General features: G+C 47.3%; 1 protein-coding gene and 1 long non-coding RNA gene across 2 annotated transcripts in view; both read right to left on the bottom strand.

Moving 5' to 3' along the window:
- The window catches only part of LOC149332997 (uncharacterized), a 33,651-nt gene that overhangs the window by 4,545 nt on the left and 12,514 nt on the right, over positions 1 to 16,592 (bottom strand). Inside the window, exons 5-6 of the mRNA XM_089558529.1 lie at positions 6,410 to 6,507; positions 3,399 to 3,618 (exon numbers count right to left, since the gene is read on the bottom strand). Coding sequence (XP_089414655.1) covers positions 3,399 to 3,618; positions 6,410 to 6,507 — 318 coding nt within the window. The remainder of the gene's footprint in view (positions 1 to 3,398; positions 3,619 to 6,409; positions 6,508 to 16,592) is intronic.
- LOC149332998 (uncharacterized) lies at positions 12,823 to 15,884 on the bottom strand. The gene is made up of 2 exons (XR_016285281.1): positions 15,744 to 15,884; positions 12,823 to 12,993 (listed from the first exon to the last, which is right to left on the bottom strand). It is a non-coding gene; the product is annotated as an uncharacterized LOC149332998 (long non-coding RNA).

The following is a 16,592-nucleotide window of genomic DNA, read 5'->3' as shown; positions in this document are numbered from 1 at the left end:
GCCTGTAATTTGAAAGGCTAGAAGAATCTCCAGATTTAAATATAGGTATAATGCGTGCGATTTTCCAAGCATCGGGCACAATTCCTGTATCAATGGACTGCTGAAAAATTGGGACGAGTATGGAAGCTATCACTGATTTCGTTAACTTGAGCAGTTTTGGGCATATGTCATCATGTCCGGGGGCTGAATTACTCGGCAAACGATCAATAGCTTGCTCAATGCCTTCCTGCGTAATTAGGATGTCATTCATGACCGCGTTTATAATCACAGCATTAAAACATGTGGGAAGTGGTGTTTCGTTAGTAAACACCGAGCTAAAGAATAGGTTGAATTCGGTGGCAACCTCGGACGGCTGAATAAAATCACCGTCTTTTACTATTGTTATCAGACTAGATGAAGGAGGCTTAGGATTGACTACTTTCCAAAACTTTTGAGTATTGGTTTTAAGCAAAGTTGATATGTCATGATTAAAAAATTTATCTTTGGCTCTCTTAATTTCTGCTTGGCATATTCTCGACTGCGCACGGTTTCACGCCAACAAGAGCGCCGGAAGTGATGCGCTTTCGTAAGGACGACCGGGAGTATTTGGCCAACCTCGGAGTAAATAGTAACGTTGGGTACAGCGGCGTCGTCTGCTGCAATCTCTGCTGCGCATGCGCAAGCACGCTGAGAAGGCAGCCACGTAATGGAGGGGGAGCAGGTGGGGAGCCTTCGACACGTCCGGCTTCAAAAAACGCGACGTAACGGCCTCTCTCCGAAGTCTTTCCTTTCTCCGTGACTATAATCATCATAAGCATCATCATCATGAGCAGGATTTCATCCACTGCAGGACAGTTACCTCTCCTGTTGACCTCCAGTCAATGCTCACCTTATTCAGATGCGATCACCTTACATCCCCACAAGCTTTCCCATCTCGACCGCCCCACACTATTTCTCGTTCATAGCTGGAGGGAAAGCTGGCGGCGCTGCGCCTCATCCACCAAGGGAGTGCCGGGCAAGACCTACTGAACTGCAGTCCTGCACAAGTGTCCCTGCTCCAGCGCGCATGTTCTAGTTCATGCCTGTTGCCGCTAGGGTAGAAACATTACGGGTGGTGTGGCGCTAATATACACCTGTTGAGAAAATGGCCTCCTCCATTGTTTCACTTCAAACAAGGCAGCTTTCTCGTTTGTCCACGTAGTCATTATCATCCATTTATCTATGCTAGGCAAGGTGGTGCCGACAAAAAAAAGCGGACAAAAAGGAAGATGTTTCTTATACTCTTCCAGAGCGAAATAAGTCGTTATTATGGCTATGTTCATTGCTGATGTCAAGATAGCAGAGAAAGAGAAAACAAAAGTATTAAATAGCGTGCACAAAATGGCAAACGATGATGATGATCATAGCAGACGAACAGGTCAACCGAGCGCCCTCAACGGTCAAAAAGCTAACGAAAGTTGGCGCACGCTGCTCCATAGGACCCTGCCAAGTGCGCAGGTCTGTAGTTCAGTTGGTCTTGGTGCCGGGGAGATAAGGTTTCATATTTGGCTTGGCCAGCGTTTGGCCGAAGACGTGGATCCAGCTGTAACAGTACACACTTTTCGAGGCAAAAACCTCCAAGAAATGATGTGAAAGATTCCGCACCATGGCCTTACAACGAACTCTCACTTGCGTTAAATTCTGCCAAGTGAAAAACGCACCGGTAAAATAATTTGACCTGCGCACAGAAGAGAGTATCGCGGAGCAGTTACCGATTACAAGGCAACATCTGCGTTCTCGGCCCAACACTAGTCAAGCCGAATACGAAACATCTTCCCGGCGTACCCTTGGTGAACGAGAAATTGGCTGAGACGATGGCACCACTTTTCCGTGTGGGTAATTTTGAGAAACTCTACGATCTGCCCACCTGATTCTCTGCCACACCCCTCCTGCGCTTTCCTTCGCTTAGAATTCATTCCGTTACCCTAAGGGGTACTATCGGTTATCCGCTCTCACGAACACCACAGAGTGGTAGTACGTCGCACTAACGCCCTGTGGGGTCGGCGCCTGGCCCGCGACCGAAGAAAGGCTGCGCGCATGCCTAATCTGCTTCCTCATCATCATCATCATCATCTTTATGATCAACCTGAGTACGTCCACTGCAGGGAAAAGGCCTCTCCCATGTCTCTCCAATTAACCCTGTCCTTCGCCAGTTGCCGTCACCGTATTCCCGCAAATTTCTTAATTTCATCCGCCCACCTATCTTTGTGCCGCCCCCTGCTACGCTAGCCTTCTTTGGAATCCACTCCGTGGCCCTTAAGGACCAGAGGTTATCTTGCCTTCGCATTGCATGCCCTGCCCAAGCCCACTTCTTCCTCTTGATTTCGACTAGGATGTCATTAACTCGCGTTTGTTCTCTCACGCACTCCGCCCGCTTCCGATCTCTTAACGGTTCACCTATCATTTTTCTTTCCATAGCTCGCTGCGTTGTCCTTAACTTAAGCTGAATCCTCTTTGTTAGCCTCCACGTTTCTGCCCATAGGTGAGTACCGGTAAGATACAGCTGTTGTATACTTTTCTCTTGAGGGATGTTGATAAACTGCCATTCATGATCTGAGAGAACCTGCCATATGCGCTCCACTTCATTCTTATTCTTCTAGTTATTTCCCTCCCATGATCCGAATCAGCTGTCACTACCTGCCCTAAATAGACATACTCTCTTACTACTGCCAGCACCTCGCCACCAATTGCAAACTGCTGTTCTCTTGCCAGGCTGTTGAATATTACTTTGTGTTTACCACCACCTATTGCGACCTTCACCTTGGGAGGTGGAAATACCCAGCAATACTGGACGAAAGCATTTTTGAGCGGGAAACTGTCGCTGAACACAATTTTTGTCATATATTGTAAGATTTCACAACAATCAATATATACGCAGATAACCCGACAGTAGTCCTGCATTTTTTTCTCTTAACATTTTTGCTATCGTGAAAAGCGTTCCCCATTGGTTTCCTAGGCAGTCTTAACTGTTCGATGCGAGTGATGGAAACGCATTAAAAGAAAGATTTTGCTACGTATAAGGATAATGGGCCATTACTTTCAGTATTTCCATAACAGCCCCTTACAATTTTTTATTTTCCAAAATTTTTGTCCGAGCTTATTGGACGTGTGAAATGCGTATTAAGTTGGACGCAATCTTTCGTCGTGCTATGTTCAACAACATGGGATGCCAGGCGCGGATATCACTGACCGTCACGTGACACCTGGTCTAAGGAGGCAATAGTCCGTCGTCTGACTTCGCCTACAGCTGGGTCACAGATTAGATGTTTTGGTGCGTAAGAAATGCATGGATTAAAAAAAAAAGCTATCACCCAACGCGCACGCGTAGATGCCAATAGGTAAGATAAACCAGAGCGAAGAAACCTTTCGTTGCAACTTACAATGTACACGTTATGGACTTGCAAATTCCGGTTGATCCTGATGGCTTTTAGAGAGGTGTTGTCGTTCAATTTGACCTCCTTCGGCGACAGCTTGTTGGGCGCCCCTTCTAGAGACACCATGATCTTGTCCACGTGAAATTTGAGCTCCACCGCCATCTCCTTGTTCCGCTGCAGGCCCCCCAGCTTGGCCGCCATCGCGTTGTCGTAAAACACCTTAATGCTGCGAATCACGTGATGACGGAATTTGCATCTGTTAGTTTTTTAAATTTCTAACTTGTCACCGAGCTTCCAGTAGTAGAGCGCAATGGTCTTGCGAAGCGCGAGCTTGCGGATGCGTTTTTCGGGCTTATGGGGACGCGCTTTACTCGTCCCCTGTGGTTCGCTTCCCCGCAGCGCACCCTCAACTCGTCCCCGGTGGTTCGCTTCCCTGCAATGCACCCTCCTTAGTTGTGTTACTTTAACTAACAGGTGAGGGCGCTGGCATCGCAGCGCCACGAGCGCCACGGATGGCGTGTTTGCTGCGCGCGCGGATGAGAGACGGTTCTCTCCTGCTTGGGGCCGGGGAAGCGCGTTGACGTTCGGCGCGAGGCTCCGCTCTTCGCCGGCTGGTGCGCACCCTCGTGGGGAGGAACGTTCCCCACGCATCTCGTCCTGTCCTGTCCGGCCTCGGAGTTTTCGTGTGCCCTACCGCAGGCGAACATTCGCTCCTAACCGTGCTGGTGAGTCGGACGTCCTCGATTCATCAGCCTATTTTGTTGCTAGCTGGCGTTGTTGTTGTGTTCGCAATAAATGCCTGTTTGGGTCAGCCAGTGTGTCGTTCCTTTGTTCCCCCAGAGCAAGGCCCGCCGTGGTCGGCGTGCGCTCGGTAGCGTACGCGATCATGGGGTGGGGTCCGCGCGGTCTTGAACTGTGTCAGCCGCGGTTGAACAGGGAGAACGTATTTATGTCCTCATTTAAAACCCCATAGGCTCAATCTAACAATATGGAAGAGCCCCCCCCAACTAGCTCAACACCGCACCTTGGTATATAAGCACATTTATAACGACCCTAACGGTCACACTGACTGCGTTCGTTGTACCAGAAGTTCTTAATAAGCGGACTTCCCGCATTGCACCCAAAAAGACTAATTCGGCAAAAGTGGCGTTACGTCTTTAAAAAGTGCGTTATGTACTATCGGGGACAAAAATGATATACTCCATGCGGCGGGAGCAACGGAAAAATGGAAAACTTCGTTGCAACGCCATCTAAAGGCGGCATCTGTGATCAAGACAGCCAATGCGTGACCTTTATTATCAGCAGGCATGTCACTTAGCTCGTTTCAATGTTTCGTGCTTTAGCTCACCAAAATGCCGCATTTTTCCGTTGCTCCGGCTGCCACCCCATGGAGTATACCACTTTTGTCCCCGATACTACCGCTGCGGACAGAATAATATGGACCACGCTTCAGCGTTCAAACTCTTTTGTCGCTTTGGGTAATTGAAGTACAAATGTTTGTTCACTTTGTGTACAAGGGCACAAGTAAATACTACTTAATTATGCATAGAATAACTATTATTTTCCGCTAGGCAATGCGCGAGAAAACTTTGACCGCCGAAGCGCGTGGTCCACATTCTTCTCTACTTCCTGAAAGCGGGTCATATCGCTTTGCTAACTCTCCAGCGTAGTCACGTCCTAGCCGGGACCTTTGCTACCAACAATCCGCGATATAGCTGATCAAAGTTGGAGCATTCACGGCGGCTGGTTAGCCTCTCTAATCAGAATTCCTGGCTGTCGGGGAGTGCTCGTAACGCGCGTAGAATGGTTTCCTCAGACCAAATCCCTGCAACGTTGACGTCCGCTCCAATGGAGGCATCTCAAGCGGCAATTGACCAGCTGTAATTTAACGAAACTTAACCACCAATCCGCATCCACGCCTCCTCTATTTTTTCAATGGAAGTGCACCGTTCGCTTCGCAATGGGAGCCTTTCGGACGCCTCAGTTAGTCGTCTCGACGTGGCGCTAGCCAGATTAAATGAATCTGGCATTGGCTGACTGTACCCACCCCCAATCCTTATAAAAAAGTTTTAGACAGTCTATGGAGTGCCTATAGACATCTGTCTATAAAGTCTATAGACTGTCTAGAGACAAATCTTAGAGGACAGTCTATAGGCAATACAAATGCTACAGACAGTCTATAGACCATCTATAGATTTATGGCCATACACTTTTAGTAGACTTTTGTCCATAGACTATGAATAGACAAAAAGCAATATCTATTGAAAGCCAATACAGTCAATAAGAAGTCTATAGACTGTCTATAGACCATTTTTTATAAGGAATAGCTGCATGAGGGCGCTTGTCGATGCAGCATTTCGTCCTTGTTCCGTAGTAAGGTACCACCAAGACGGTACTAACCAACTTTTTTATTATCTTTAAAAAAACGCTTATAACCACATGAGAGATAAATAAAAACACAACAAGCGTAGAAAAGGAGCAAACAGATTAAAACGCGGGCATTGAACCGTTCAAAATGGCGGTCTATTCATATGTTATGACAATGACGGGTTGCTCAGGCACTTGAGGCCGCTTTGCTTGATCAAGTTTGCCTGCGTTGTTTATCTTTCCAGCCTAACATTTGACCAACCAATGAATCTAGCTTTTAGACCAAAAGCTCTACTAAACGCAGGAGTGGATCTCTGTGTTGGTGCGATCCTTGACCTTGATTGACCTTGATAAGCAAGCATAGCAACACAATCGCTTTATGTGAAACTACGCAAAATTACGCAGAACTTACAGGTGGGTATGCCATGGTCACCACGATTCACCATGGTGGCCATGCCGCTTTGACCTTCGGCTTTGATTGTATGCTTGCAGTCAATGACGACTTCATTAGCAATCGTGTGCATTGAGCTTAACCCTGAAAAACTGCCATTCTTCTACAGAGCTATCGCTCGACCTTTGGGGGTAACCCATGTTTGAACCACTGCCACTTTTTTAAAATGCAGGACGGCAATGACAGCCAAGGTGCTTACTTAGCGGTGGGTTTTTCACGCATGATGCAGGTGCCTGTAAACCTGATGACTCCACCTGTGGCCACGAGGAACTGCGGCGGAAGCGTGTAGCTCAGGTTCTGCGGTAAGAAAAAACAGGCATGGCGCTTGCCATTCACCGAAACCCTATTCAGCAATGATGCTGCTTTCAGCGAGAGCACCAGGCATGCTTTCAGTGTGAAATAGTTACTTCACGAGGTTTAACCAGCTCACAAAGTTTGTGCGAAGACTTACCGTGAAGGCGACATTGGCAAAACCCAGCATAGCAACAAGCCCATGCAAAAATAAAATAAATGTTTGCCGCGACTGGGTTTCGAACCTGCGGTGGCGCGAACAGCTCAGCTTCGATGGCCACTGCACGAAAGAACTTGGCTTTCGTCGCGGTTTTTTTCTTTATTGCATGGAAGAACTTCCGTAGAAAGGAGGAAAACTTCAATCAAACTGGTTCGCGTCTCAAGTTACCGGGCTGCTTAAGACGAGCCCGCCATAGCCCTAACTCAACACTGCATCCCCATCAAAACATCAAAATTCAGGGAGGCACACACATGCATCTAGGCACGGCAGCCAGCTTGGAGGATCTTCGCGTGCAGCATGTACACTCCTCACCAAAGCACACTGTTCACGAAACACAGATTTGGACGATCTTGGTGGCTCGGCATGTCTGTCCATCATACGGCTTTTCCAAAGACTCGATAGTCCCATCAACACAAACAGATCATAAGGCACAACAGAGTTTTTGCCAACAGGCAGAAATCTAATAGTGTATGGTGTAATTTCAATGTCCTTCTTAAGAGTTCGTTGTAGTATGTCCCAAAAGAACATGACATCACGGCACAGGATGAAGCAATGATCAGTTGTCTCAGGCACGTCACACAGACGGCAATTCACATTCCAGGGTACAAACATCCCCTTGTCATTAAGAAATGTCTTGACAGGCAGCGTCGCTGTGTGTAGTTTGAAAAAGAACGTTTTAGCGGCTGCCTGAATCCACATCCGCCTAACACGCTTTAGAACACTTGGCCTTCGCCGCAGCCGATTACGCCTCGCGTTAAACTGCAACACTCTCGCGCTGTGCATTGCCCATCGTCGTCTTCATCAACATCCATATGCGGCGCGAACAGATCAGATCAGCTTAACCTCGATCAGGTCTTAACCTGAGTCTAATATCGTCGCCAGACGTGCCGACGACCCAGCAAAGCAGCAAAACCTAAGCCGACCAGGCTAAACGCATGCTTTTGCACGTCTTCTCGGTTTAGCTACGGTAAAACACTACGGCTTTTTTTAGTTTTCATCAAAGAGGATGTCTAGATGTCTAGCAGCTTGGGCATGCTGGTTACTCATTTGTGACGGAACAGTGCGACACCGGGACAAGAGACAAGTGCTGTCTCTTGTCCCGGTGTTTTGCGCTGTGCCGTCACAAATGCAACCTTAGAATTATTTTTTTTTATGGTGCCAACTGGAAAAAACCTAACACTAATAAGCGCTGCGAAATGCCCGAGAAATAGTTTAACTTCGTGAATATTCGTCTAGAGCAGAAGGAATGAACAAAATATGTGATAGACCACGCACAGAAAGAAGGTCAGTAAATACGCATGAAAAATGCAACACCTGTGACCAGGGGCGCGAACGAGCGAAGATAGCAAGGAAAGAGACATGACTTAGCACTCGCCGGTACTAAGCGTAGTATTGGCTGCTGTGTCGCTGCCAACTGTGGAGGCAGAGAGAGACCAAGAAAGCTTTTGCCCCCCCCCCCCCCCCCAAAAAAAAAAAAATTTGCAAGAGTTCGGTGGCCAGTGCTCCAAGTGTAGTGCTCCGCTGGCGGCGTCGGTCTGGGAGCCTCTTAATTTTAAGGCGAGAGCCTTTAATGCCTCCTCGTTGTCGACAGAAGGTTGTCAGCAGAGGTGTGACGCTTTTCGGTTGGTCGAAATGGTTATGACGTCAGTGTGCACGGATTCGAAGTAATGAGGCCACCCACGGATGCCTGACGCCCCCTTTTGGAGCAGACGACCACAAATAAAATAGTTGTCGTCTGCTCCGACAGGGGGCGTAAGGCGTCCGTGGGTAACCACATTACATACCTCATTACTGCGAACAGAGCCACGGATACAACCGAACGCATCGAAGCAGAGAGAGAGTCGTGCTAAAGAAGCAGTCAAAGTGTGTAGTTGTAGTGTGTAGTCAAAGTGTGTATTCACATAAAGCCCTAGTACAGCACAAACAGTCTCGCAGTCAATGCCAAACAGTGCGCCAGAAAAGGCTTTCGCCTTGCAGCACTTTAGAGAGCAAGAGTGCCCCCTGAATTTTTTGGGCGTGCAGGGAGGACGCAGGAAACAAAAGCGCTTGTGTTGTCTGCGTCCGTCTTTGTTAGTGCGCGCTCGCACGTGGTCTGCAATGCGACACCAGCTCGCCCATTAGGCTGTGCTTTTAAGTTTGGGCAACCAGTTTTGTCTCCCCAACCTCTCCTCCCGAAAGCTCGCTATGGGGGCTCGGGATAGGCGACGCAAAAAGCATGGCCTGTAGCTAGCATACCTTGTGGAAAGATGTGAAACGGTACCCAGAGAGCGAACATTGAGAGTGGCCTGGAGAGTATGCAGTGGAACCTCTCTATAACGAAACCAAGGGCGTCCGCAGAATTTTTTGCAGGGGGGGGCCCCGTTGGTGCCCCGGGGGGGGGGGGGGGGGGGGTATGTTCGTAGCAGAAAGGCGCTATTTGCGGAGTAAATTTATTTATTTATATATAAATAAAAATTAAACAAAATGCACACATGAAAGAAAAATTACAAACAGCAAATTAAAGCGCGGCTAGGAGAGGTACATTGGAGTTTATCAACGAAGAAACAACTAAAATTAATAAAAATGCAAAAAGATGCTATATCACTTCGTGGAGAAGAGTGCTCAGTCTTGCTGCATACGGGTTCTCGACTCACCCGGATTGATGACCAGCACACAGCACAATATGTTCACAAACACGCAACTACAGTCACTCAGTCAGTCTTCCTTGAACAGCAACTGTAGGCGCCTCGGATTTTTCTGGCCGAATTGCGTAATTACACGTGTGATAAATTCACTTCTGTGCTTCATTACACGCTCTCGGTGCACACTCATCATACACATTGATTGGAAAAACTGTTGAACGCGTACGTTGAAAACAAAAGGTGACTATATATACAACGAAAACTTATTTACAAGATAAATGCACGCTCGCAGCTTCATACACCTCGCTCCATCTTGCTTGCGCATCCGCACAGTCGAGCAACCGCACACACACTGCTCTCCGCTCGTCGTTTTCTCGTCCGCTGTCTTGGTTGTTCTCAGCTTCGCTGACAACCGGCCACTAAAAACACCCAAGCACAAACACAGAGGCGCGCACACGTGCAAGGGCTTACTTGCCGCAGTATCCCCGAATGCGCACTTTGGGGGTGAAAGGAACGCCGCGCAACTTCCGAGGGGAAGGGACACTCGCCACTCCAGTCGGAAAATTTGTTTTTGTGTTTTTATGGGGTTCAGAGCCCCAAAACGACTCAGGCTATGAGGGATGGAGTAGTACGGAGTTCCGGGTAATGTCGACCACCTGGGTCTCTTTACCATGCACTGACACGCACAGTACATGGGCGCTGTTGTGATTTGAGGCCCAGCCAGAGGTGACAGGCGAGCCAGGCAGGCGCCATATCGGGCTGCGTTGACCAAAGGCGCTGGTTTTCGCAGAAGACGCAAAGAACGCTGGTGTGGGGGCGCCTCGGGAGACTGCGTCGCCGTGAACAAAAGCAGCTAATCCCCTTTGCCGGAGATTCTGAAAGCGGCGCTTCTACCGAACTGCGCTACCCGTGGATCGGAGGAGACAGCGAGCGGCGGCGGCGCCAACTCATCGCCCGCTTGCCCCTGAGCAGCCCGACAAAGCGGGGGTGGACACGGCTGATTTTACCTTCCCTCCTTAAGAATTCATCGGTGACCGGCGTAACGATAGGCGAAAACAAGATGCCCCGTGCACTGTCTGCCTCCGTGTCGCTATCTCTCTAGAGATCAAAGAAACAGACACCCATCTCAAGGCGGCTCGAAACACATGCTCGCCGGTGCCGCTGTATGTCTGGAACAGGTCGCCCTTCAGTAGAGCTAACGATGGCGTGGTTTGAAAACGGCGGAACGACGCACGCCCGGACGCGGCATTTCGCAGATGTGACCATGCGGGGCTGCTTTTACCCTTTTGACTGAGCGCACCACCGCCCCTGGCGTGCGGCCATCACTCACGGTTCGAGTGAGTGATTTTCCAGGGGGGTGCAGCCGCCCCCCCTTGCCCCCCCCCCCCTCCGGACGCCCATGAACGAAACGGTTTCATAACAAAGGAATGACAATTCTTCTTGGAGGCCCGGTGAGCACAGGATATAACGAAGCTATGGCTACAACGAAGTAACCGCCGGATCCCTTCAACTTCGTTATAACGAGGTTAAACTGTATGAGTGTAGGGAAGGGGAAGACGAGGGGGTAAAGTGATTGGCACATCCGTCCCTCTCCTCAGTTTTGCCGGCCTCCCTTCGCTGATCCGCATTTGTAAAAAAAAATGCAATCGTCATTGTAATAGTCAAGCAAATTAAGTTTACACCAGGAGGCCCTCGTCCATTGTTATTCATTACCAAGTCCAGCAATATATAAATGTAACCGCCTTATAACATCAATTCATAACCTCATCTCCACTCCTGCTTGTCTTCCCCACTCGGTTGCGTTTCTCTTGCCTTGGTAGCCAATGTCTGTACTCCAACAGACCAGTGGAAGTGAATGAATGGCTGAAATAATTTTTTTCGAATCTTATCCCCCCCCCCCCCATCTTCCGGTTATCCTTTCCTTACTTTCAGATCACCGGGAGTGAATACATAAATTAGTGATATCCGCGGCCACCTATACAAATGAATATCCCCTGTCCCTCTTCGTTTTAATCTCATCTTATCACGGGGCTTTCTTTCGCACTCGGTCTATGCCTTCGTATCCAGTCTTCTACCGTGAAGGCAGCTACGAATGGCTGTACACCACCGTGTACACCTTGAAGGCCCACGACCTGAGAGGCGTGGTAGCGAGTCTACCTCTGGAGCGTTTTAGAGCACATTGACCTTCGTGGTTAGTTGTGAGAGGTATATTTCGCTTAGCCTTTGAGACACAGACGGAGCGATTGCCGACATCTTTACAGACCGACGGCATCAGTGTCCAACAAGTCCAAGGAGCTTGGACTGGAGCCGCTTTACTTAAGTCGACAGGTGGAAAAATATATATTCTATTTGCTCTACCGTCGCAAAACAGGTTTAACAGAGCTGTCGATATTTGCTTCATCAAAAAAGTTCGCCACGTCTCAACCGTTCCAAAGCAATGTGCTGGTATCTTGCAAGGGCAAAGCTGCTTATCTTTACAAATACCTTCGAAGAATGGAGCTGTTATCTTCTTTGGTTGAATGCGCTTTCTCTTGTAAGTGTGAAGCGCCAGCAACATTTTTGATATATAACTTCTCCTGCTGGGGCAACGTTGCTGCATGCATTATTGCGAAATAAAAAAAAATAAAAGGATGGTTACCACTGGCGATGCGAGATTCAACGACGGCTGTCAAGACATTATTTTTTGCGACAATGTTTAAGTAGAGGATATGATAACGACTTCATATCTGAATATTTCTAGAACGCTCTTGTTATTCTTCATCGCATACTCGTTTTTCCACTAGCCCTCCTCTTCACTCCGCCGCTCTAAGCGCGCAGCGCCACCTATGACCCTCTGTTCGGGCGGAATGTTCCACAATAATTACCGCAGATGGACCGTACTGCAGTACCCTTATAAAAATTTCTATAGACAGTCCATAGACTGTCTATAGACTTTAGTCTATGAAGTCTATAGACTGTCTATAGACAAATCCTTTAGACTGGTCTATAGACAGTCTATAGATTTATGGCCATACACTTTTAGTAGACTTTTGTCTATAGACAGTCTATAGACAAATGTCTACTGAAAGTCTATAGGTCTATAGGAAGTCTATAGACACAGGTCTATAGACAGTCTATAGACGATCTATAGACTTATGGTCATACATTTCCTATAGAGCTGTCTATAGACCGTCTATAGACACTTGTCTATAGACGGACTATAGACGACCTATAGACTTATGGCCATCGACTTCCTGTAGATTACTGTCTATAGACAGTCTACAGACAAAAGTCTACTGGTCCAGTAGACATATGTCTATAGACTGTCTATAGACATTCCATAGGTGTGTGGCCAGGCAGTGCTATAGAACTTTGTCTATAGACAGTCTATAGGCCTCTGTCTACTAAACTATTAGTAGACCATTATCTATAGACTGCCTATAGACTGTCCACAATCATTGAAAAAGGTCACCAGACAGAGTTCACACATGAAACAATCAATATACTTACAAATTTAGTTTATTTCCAAGCTATCCAGGCTGGGAATATGCAATACATGCACCATAAGAATGCACCACAGTAACATAAAAGTTGAAAGTAACAGTCCGGCTAGTTTCCTCAGAAGCATTCTTGTGGCCTGTTGTCTGCAGTAAATCATCCGGACATGTTCACCTGTACAGCACGAAGGAAAAAAAATAATATAAGAGGAACTGAAAAAAAAAATTCCCATTCCATCTCTACACATGTGCTTTACAATGCAAGGCATATCCTGGCTATGCCATTCTAGATAGGCAATCTTGATCTTTTGGTGTGGTTTCATGGGGTTCAAAGACCCAAGGCGACACACGCTACGAGACGCTAAAGTGAAAGGCTGGGGAATAATTTCGGTCACCTGTGCAGAGTACACAGGCCTTTAGCATTTTGCCTCTATTAAAATGCGACCGCCTAGGCCGGAATCGAACCTGCATCTTTCAGGTCGCCATACGAACATGATAGCCACTGAGCTATCATGCCGGCTCAATCATTTCAGTAAATACACTACAGATTATAAGTGTCGTCATAAAACATTGTAACAAAGACCCCTAATCCCTGGAGCACTCTACTCTGAATCCAGTACTGATATTGAATTCTGTATGGCAATACTGTTACAGCCAATACTGATCTCTTTATGGCAATCCTTTTACACTATTTGTAACAGAAGACTTCGAACAATTGTGCCACATATCTGCATTGACTCGCAAGGAGCTGTTAAGAATGCCACCTCCATAAAATACAGATTCAGTGCACCTTACAGAGGGATGCAAAAAGGAGAATATTGCAGCATTTATTCTTATAACCGCTATAGAAGAAGCGCTTCAGAATACCTTGCGTGAATTAAGCCTGGTACACTCGGCCAACTTTTTAACTGGCTCGGGTGTTGCATCGCTAAATGCACCTTGTAAAAAAGGTGCCTTTCGGCTACACTGCTGGCATATTCATGCTGTAATTTAACGAGTGAAATGTCATTTCGTGGTTCCTTTTTGTTCATATAATGTTTGAGTGCAGTACTTGCGTATTTAGATCAACGTTATCAGAAACATTCGTCTGCCACTACGAACAGCTGAAACAAGCGGCATACGCAGCAATGGATCTTGTCCATATGGCCTCATCCTCTGGGTAAAGTACCACTCCTTTCATGGCGGACAAGTCGTTTCCCAGATTAGTGCAAATACGCCACCATAACCATTGCTGCGTATTCCGCTTGTTTCGGCTCATCGTAGCGGCAGACGATGAATATTTCTGATAACTTTGATCTAAACATGCAAGTACTCCACTCAAACATTATATTAACAAAAAGAAACTATGAAATGCCATCTCACGCATCAAATTACAACATGAATATGCCAGCAGTGTAGCCAAAAGGCACCTTTTTACAGGTGCATTTAGCGATGCAACACCTAAGCCAGTTCAAGATTTGGCCGAGTGTACGTAAGCCGATACTCAAACGGGCACAAGCTAGACAAAACCAGCAGGTAGAAGCAACCAGTTCACCACAGATTTGCGCCTATAAATTGAAGCACAAAGACGGAACAGCATACTCGTACATCTGCGCGCGCTCTTAGAAACAAGCGGGTTGCAGCGCTTCCATGCCGCGCTCATTATTCAGAAAACTAATACAGTACACAGAGGCTGCAGCTGCGCCGTTTCAAAAGCAGTCGCGAGGTTGAGACAGCAAATTACTGACTGTCACGATAAAATACCGCCTGAAATTCACTTAGTTTTTCCTTCAAGTGCAGCTCCAACAGCGCAGTAAAGAGGTGTGTTTCTTGCATGGAGGCAGCTAACCCAACGCTGCTAGAAAAATCAGCGAAAGCATTGAACGTGCTCAAAGTAGGAAGTACTTCAATGAAACAATTAACGCCTTCAACAGGCGCAGCTATAATAACACGAGAGCTTAATTTAATTTTAGGCGCAAATAAGCGGCGAGTCACATCGGCGCTTTCGTAACGTAGCAGTCTGAAATCAGAAACACATACTTTGCCTCTCGCGCAAATGGTATTCTAGAAATCTGTGCACGCGTGAGCGGGATTCATGAACGAACCACTCGGAACGAAATGTAAGCCACCTCTTGTCGAGCCGACCTTTACCCAGCTTTCAAAATGAAGTGCCCGCAAGCCAGCGGCGGCGGCCAACGGCTCCGATGACAGACACGGACGAATCCATACGTGTGCAACGAAGGGGAGATGGGATGAAGCTCGTGGGTTCTTCGCGTTGTTTGAGCACGACGGCCATTCGCGCCGGCAACGAATTTTATTCACCCATCACACTATAAGCATTCCTCCAGCGCCGCTTGAATACAACTTTGACAAACGTCTCGCGCTCGAGTCTATAGCGTTACAAGACACCTTTGCTGAAACGTCGGCGTCCACGACGCGCACCGAGCGAGCGTCCATACGTAGCAAGCAATGCACACCTCAAAAAGAACAGCACTCCATGGTCCAGAGAGGCGATAACACAAAGATAAGAAAACAAATGTAATCCACCACTGAGCGAGACTGTATGTAAGTACGTTTTCGGAGGTGCAAAGTAAATTGAGCTCACACGGCGCTAACTAACACAAAGTTCCATTTCGGCCGTCATTCACAGGCTAAACGACATTTCTGGCCGCGCATCTACCTTGAAACACGAAAAATCTAGTAGACAGCTCGCGAGGAGCGGCTTATCATCAAGGGCATCGCACAGACTGCCTTTCCGCGCGTTAGTAAAGACAGCGGGACAGAGATAAGCGGCATTAGTCGAGAACCCGATGGCTTCCGCCTTAGAAACGAAGATAGGACAAGATAGGACGTTTGTAACTGCGCACATAATCTGTTCTGCACACACAGCTCTGCTTAGAGTGGTTTAGGAGACCAAATGAATAAAATATAAACGTGTAGACTTACCGTAAGCGGACGATGAAGCTGGATTTTGAAGAAAACGTAATCCGCGAAAAACACTCCAACGCCATTGATGCAGCCACGCACAGGGTTGTTAGCAGCCCGAATGATTTTCCGCCGTCTAGCGGTAAAATGGGTAAAACGTGAAACAGAAACCCATTTCACGGTCGTATCTTTATCGCTCGCACTTTTGCCGTGTGCAGCTTGATCTGATATCCAAGACCACAGAAGGCAATTGGTTTACAAGCTTAAATTCTTCGCTTACCCTCTAAAAATCTTATTGTTTTCGTGAAAACAGAACCGAAATCTAACTTCTTGTCGGTATACGCGCCGCATCTCTCACCGAATAGTATGCTGTACAATTCTCAAATAATAATTATAAGGTTGCATAGCACAACGTCTTTTTTGCATGTGTTCGTGTTTAGAAAACTGATATGCGCCACATCAGCGTGTCATCGGCTCCGAAGCAACAGGTGCAAGGGTAGGAACGAAAAAATACTGGCTTTGTGACTGTTGCGTCGCAGCACTTATTCACGTGAATAAAAACTGCAAAGGTAGAAATGGCAGATGTTAATCGCACAGAGGACCAGGCTCTTTGAGATTAATCTAAAGTGTTTCTAAGGCATGGGCGCTTCCTTGAATTCTCACACCCGTATTTCCCCCTTTATCTTCAGGACGTTTTAAAGAGAAATGTAGAACCTTTGATGAAATGTTTCTAATTTCAGCGCGTTGGACAGTAACGATCGAAAGATGGAATGGAATTGTGTAGAGCGATTCCTTTAAGGGACAGCGTATTCGTTCGATGTAGTACGGTTTGCGGGCGCCCTTAGTTCAAGAACGGCTGCCTTTCCTCGG

This window comes from Amblyomma mixtum, chromosome 8 (genome assembly GCF_055824585.1).
Source record: "Amblyomma mixtum isolate Tamu chromosome 8, ASM5582458v1, whole genome shotgun sequence".
NCBI classification, from domain to species: Eukaryota; Metazoa; Arthropoda; class Arachnida; order Ixodida; family Ixodidae; genus Amblyomma; species Amblyomma mixtum.
The sequence above is the reverse complement of the archived record's forward strand: the minus strand, read 5'-3'. Positions and strand labels throughout refer to the sequence as shown.